Source organism: Hordeum vulgare, chromosome 4H (genome assembly GCF_904849725.1).
Source record: "Hordeum vulgare subsp. vulgare chromosome 4H, MorexV3_pseudomolecules_assembly, whole genome shotgun sequence".
Taxonomy (NCBI): domain Eukaryota; kingdom Viridiplantae; phylum Streptophyta; class Magnoliopsida; order Poales; family Poaceae; genus Hordeum; species Hordeum vulgare.
In genome coordinates, this window is record NC_058521.1 from 582,245,956 (window position 1) to 582,250,822 (window position 4,867).

At 45.8% G+C, this 4,867-nt stretch overlaps 1 protein-coding gene across 1 annotated transcript; it reads left to right on the top strand.

The window, feature by feature from the left end:
* Positions 1-3,655: 3,655 nt before the first annotated feature.
* LOC123447257 (ethylene-responsive transcription factor ERF096-like) lies at positions 3,656-4,463 on the top strand. The gene has a single exon (XM_045123846.1). It carries the CDS (start codon positions 3,849-3,851, stop codon positions 4,218-4,220), a length of 372 nt encoding a protein of 123 aa, XP_044979781.1. The 5' UTR covers positions 3,656-3,848; the 3' UTR covers positions 4,221-4,463.
* Positions 4,464-4,867: the final 404 nt, after the last annotated feature.

Consider the following 4,867-nt stretch of genomic DNA (forward strand, 5'->3'; position numbering starts at 1 on the left):
TTTTTTTAATATTTTGCATATGTTATGTCAATTTTTTGACCTTCTTCAAATCACATCCTAATTTGTATACATACTGAGTTATGTGTAATACACATGATTATCAAAGAATTTCAACAAAATATATGAAATTCTAAAAAATGCAAAACTTTCATATTCTTTCTGTGTTAATGAAAGAGATCATGACTTTTTCCTATTTTTGGTTTTAGACCTTTTTAGGATATTTTAGTTTTAGTTTTAGTTTTCTTTTAAACATATGAATACATGCCTAGTTTTCATTTAATTCTTTTTGCTATTAAAGTTTTTAAGAAAAAAAATACTCTATGAAAATTTTAGTCGGATAAATTTTATGTAATATTAAGTTAATATTATTTTGATCATAACTAGAGTTTTCTAAAATCTTTCTAGTTGATTCTTTTTCCTATTCTAGTTGATTCTTTTTGCTATTGAAGAACGCTTGCTAGAGTGAATGTTTATATGAATGCAATGTTTGATTATATAGATTTTAATGAGAGAGTGACAAATAATTCTATCAAGTTATTTTTCATTAGAGAGTGACAAATAGTTCTATCGAGTTATTTTTTATAAAATAATATAAAAGTGCCTCTCTTATGTCATTTAACGTTTCTCTCTTTTCATCTCCTATGCTTCTGCAATATTAAGGGGTCCGGTTCACATACCTCCTAGATAAAGACATCTATGTCAATTTGGTCCGCGTAATTGTTATACACACTGAATAAAACAAATAGTTATAAAAGATAATATACCACATCCGAATCATAGACCAGACGAGAGCCGACGAGGCCGGATACCAAAACCATGACACTATATAATAACAAACAATAATACAAGTAAGAAAATTATGCAAGTAGCTATCTAAATCATAAAAGTAAGAATTTTTTATTTAAAAAAAAGATAAGAACAAGAGGCTCACCACGGTGGTGCCGGCGACGAGACCGGGGCGGGCAATCGATGGTGGTGAGGACGGGGAAGGAGACGGGACTACACCCTACACATGTGCAAACTAAGAAGTTAATTTGAGCTCAAATTGTGCATCTAAATCAAATAAACTCTCTCTCACACACACACCCCTCTAGTAAAACCCACAAGCCACTCTACTTCTACAGCATATGAAAGAGGTAAACTAGTAGTGAGCGATGAAAGGATGAAGTTGCTAACCTTTTGGAACATTTGGATAGTTGGGGCACCATCAAATCATGATGAAAATGGAGCTTGGAGGAAGAATAGAGGAGAAAGGTTAAGTGTGGCTCGGGCATTTCATCGAACACCTCATATGCATAGGAAGGTAAAACAGAGCAACACACACACATACACACACACACACACACACACACATATATATATATGTATGTGTGTGTGTGTGTGTGCATCTTATTAATCCCGATTGTGTCTAAAACATGGACCGAAGACGAACATGTAGTCCCGGTTGGTGTCTGGAACCAAAGACTAAAGGTCCCAACCGAAGCGGGACTGATGCATGTTGAGGCCCGACCGACGTCCTAGCCGCTCGAACCGGGCTGATGCACACATTAGTCCCGGTTCGTAACAAGACCGGGACTAAGGCTCTGATCTGGCCAGAACCAAAGCCTTGTTTTCTACTAGTGCGTGTGGCACCGACGACAGTTAGGTCAAACAAGGTTGATGCATCAGTACAGCTATGAAGATGGACTGGTGACAGGTGGCGGCGGCGGCCACTGTGAGTGTGCCGGATTGGAATGTGCCCCATATTCGGCAAGTGGCTTGGTTGGGGCCTCAGGTCATAGATGTTAGGCTTGGCTGCGAGGTCTGTTTGATATTAGGTCCACACTATCAGCATCCCTTCATTAACTGGATAGGAGATGTTGCCTAGACGGTAGTTTTAGACTTACTGATGTATCTCTTTGTAAGGTTTTGTGAATAATTAATAAAGTGACTGCATTCATCGTCCAGATGCAGAGGCTGAAGGCCTTCCTCCTTTTTGAAAAAAATCAAGCGGGGAATTTTCATCGAGATAAACAACATATGGATAGAGTTTCAGAAGACAAAAAAAAGTTGCCCGGTTATTTAGGGGTAATACCCCTGAACACCAATTAAGAAACATAATGAAACTGATATCGGGGATAACGTGTGTAAGCTGAATTATTGTTGGTCGACAGACAAAAGAACATAATATGTTTATTCATGAAATTGCTTTTAAAACCCGTAACCATTTCTCAGGGGAGGTGTACCGAATGATACCTTTGGATGTAGAGCAAGTGGATAAACTAAAAAAAACGTGCGAGATAACTTGTAAACCGTGGGTACGTATAGTTTGTGATCCAATGCGTGTGTGGCTCCTAGCTAGCCATACATCGAGCCGTAGTGCCTTTGGTATGCATGGTACTAACGTAACGCTGTTATTATAGTAACTGGTAGCACACAAGCAAAATGCCGATAGGCTAGCTACGTGCATGGCCCGAACGAGAGGCCTGGATCGTACGTAACTTGGTACAGAAGCATCACACACTGGCCGATATTTTCTTTTCTTTTTCCGGCCCTTTGATTTCCTTTACTGGGTTCGCATATATTTCCTTTTCTCGGGGTCGAAGCATGGATTCTGTTGGAAGAAGTTGGCACTATCTTTTTTCTTCTCCTTCATTCTCAATGGCAAGTTGGCACTAGCTACGTACTGTAGGAAAGGGAGATGGAATGCGTGAACGTACCAGAGAGCTCGATCAAGGCGGCACGTTCTTGGTGTTAGCTCGATCTGATCCATGGCCCTCCACGCACGTACACGTACGCTGGCAATGCCGGTCGACAAGTTCCGAGGCGTGAGGGTGTGTATCCCGGCGCGCGAGACATGCAACACGACTTGTGTCACCGATCATATGCACGAGCGGCGCGGCCCGTGCCGATAGGCTGCCACGGTTCACAGCACAGGGACGGACTTACGGTGCAAGCTGATGCCACTGACTCCGCCAGTGCATCATGCACCTCCGCTCCTCAAATCCCGTCCGTCCATCCGTGACCTACTTACTGACATGCATGCCAAGTTGCCAAACTGATCCATGGCTAATAGTCGATCGGGACAAATGACGACCCACCTGTAAGGTCGACCGATGGCTGGTGTCGCCGGCCGGCGAAAATTCCTCCCTCCGTGCGGGCTTGCTTTTTCTCGGCTTAGTCTCGCCGTCGGGGCCGTGCCCCCACGTGAACAGAGATTCCGATGCCACCGGCCGCTTTCCAGCAGCGGTCGGCGGCAGCCGACGTACGCATCTCGGCATCCATCGGGCGTCACGGCTGGAACAGAACTCACGCGCGCAGGCGCCGCCCGGCCAATCTCCATACATCTTTCTACTGTCGGGGTCATGCCGATCGATCACCAGTAAATTTAAACTGACGTAGTTTTCTCGATCGATCGGAGAATATGCATATCTTATCCCCGCGCGCTCCCACACCCCAACTGCTTGATTATTGCAGCTGATTATTCGTCCATGTCGATCGAGGTGGTTTCCGGGAACGGTCAGCAGAGCCGGAGCGCGGTACGTCTGCATGATGCAAACGCCCTAGCTCTCAGCTCGCTACGCTAGCTAGCTGCTGCTGCATGCACCGCCCATTCTGTATAAATAGCTAGCTGCACCTGCATATGCCGGCAGCCACATACATATACGCAGCTAGCTAGCTAGTAGCTTGCTACGAGTATCTAGCGCTAGCAAGCTAGATACTAGTGCCTTCTAGCTCCTTCTAGATCATAAGCTCACAAAGATATATATAGCTGCGTCTGCCTTGCCTGCATCTGCATCTGCATCTGCATGCATGCGAGCTGACCCCTCCTCCTAGCTAGCTAGCAATACCGAATTAGCTAGCATCGTATGGAGGATGACAAGAAGGAGGGCAAGTACCGCGGCGTGCGGAAGAGGCCGTGGGGCAAGTTCGCGGCGGAGATCCGGGACCCGGAGCGCGGCGGCTCCCGCGTTTGGCTCGGCACGTTCGACACCGCCGAGGAGGCCGCGCGCGCCTACGACCGTGCCGCATTCGCGCAGAAGGGCGCCACCGCCGTGCTCAACTTCCCCGGCGAGGCTGGCAGGATGAGTGGCGGTGGCGGGTCGTCTTCCTCGTCGGGCGCCGCCACCGCTGCCGCGAGCAGGCGCGTCCCCGACACGGAGAAGGTGGAGCTGGAGTACCTCGACGACAGGGTCTTGGACGAGCTCCTCGCGGAGGAGTACTACAGCAGCAAGAAGTAGTGGTTCGAATCGTCGCCGTCGATCGAACGCACGCACGCACACCGGAAAGAAGAATAAGCTACGTACTGCTAAAGCTGCTTGGAGTGAAGGAGGAGAATGGTCTTCGTTGGTTTGGTCGGTGGGTGTAGTGCATGGCAAGATTAGTCGTCATGGCTTGCATGGACACACTCGCACACGTGTACACCAAACCACTGACACGTACTACGTCCTCTGTCCTGGCCAGCTTTAATTTGTTACCGCCCAGTGGAGTAATTATTTGGTGTATACACTTGTTTACCAACGAATTAATTAAACTATGATACTACGAAAATGAAAGTAATTTTTCACTGCTATCAAGTGTGGATACGTAAGTGGTCGTACTCGTATCCGGCCTACCACATTTACCCAGCCTACCCATGCTCTCTTTTTCTCCTTGGCTAAAAATGGTACCTATATATTTTGATAAGGAATTTCACCGATATATGTACTACGAGAGTCCATTACATGCTGTAGTATATATCTTGTGAGAAGGAAGGATACAATGTCCATTACATGCTGTGATTTAGCCACCATGTATCAAGCTTGTTTTGTTTCTATGTAAAAAAATAAAAAAAAACTTGTTTTGTTTGATCAATCAAAGGCCGTAGTCAATGTTCGGTCGCAGCTTG

What these genes read in the sequence shown, in the direction of transcription:
- LOC123447257 (XM_045123846.1), top strand. Translation starts at nt 3,849, where the DNA reads ATGGAGGATGACAAGAAGGAGGGCAAGTACCGCGGCGTGCGGAAGAGG.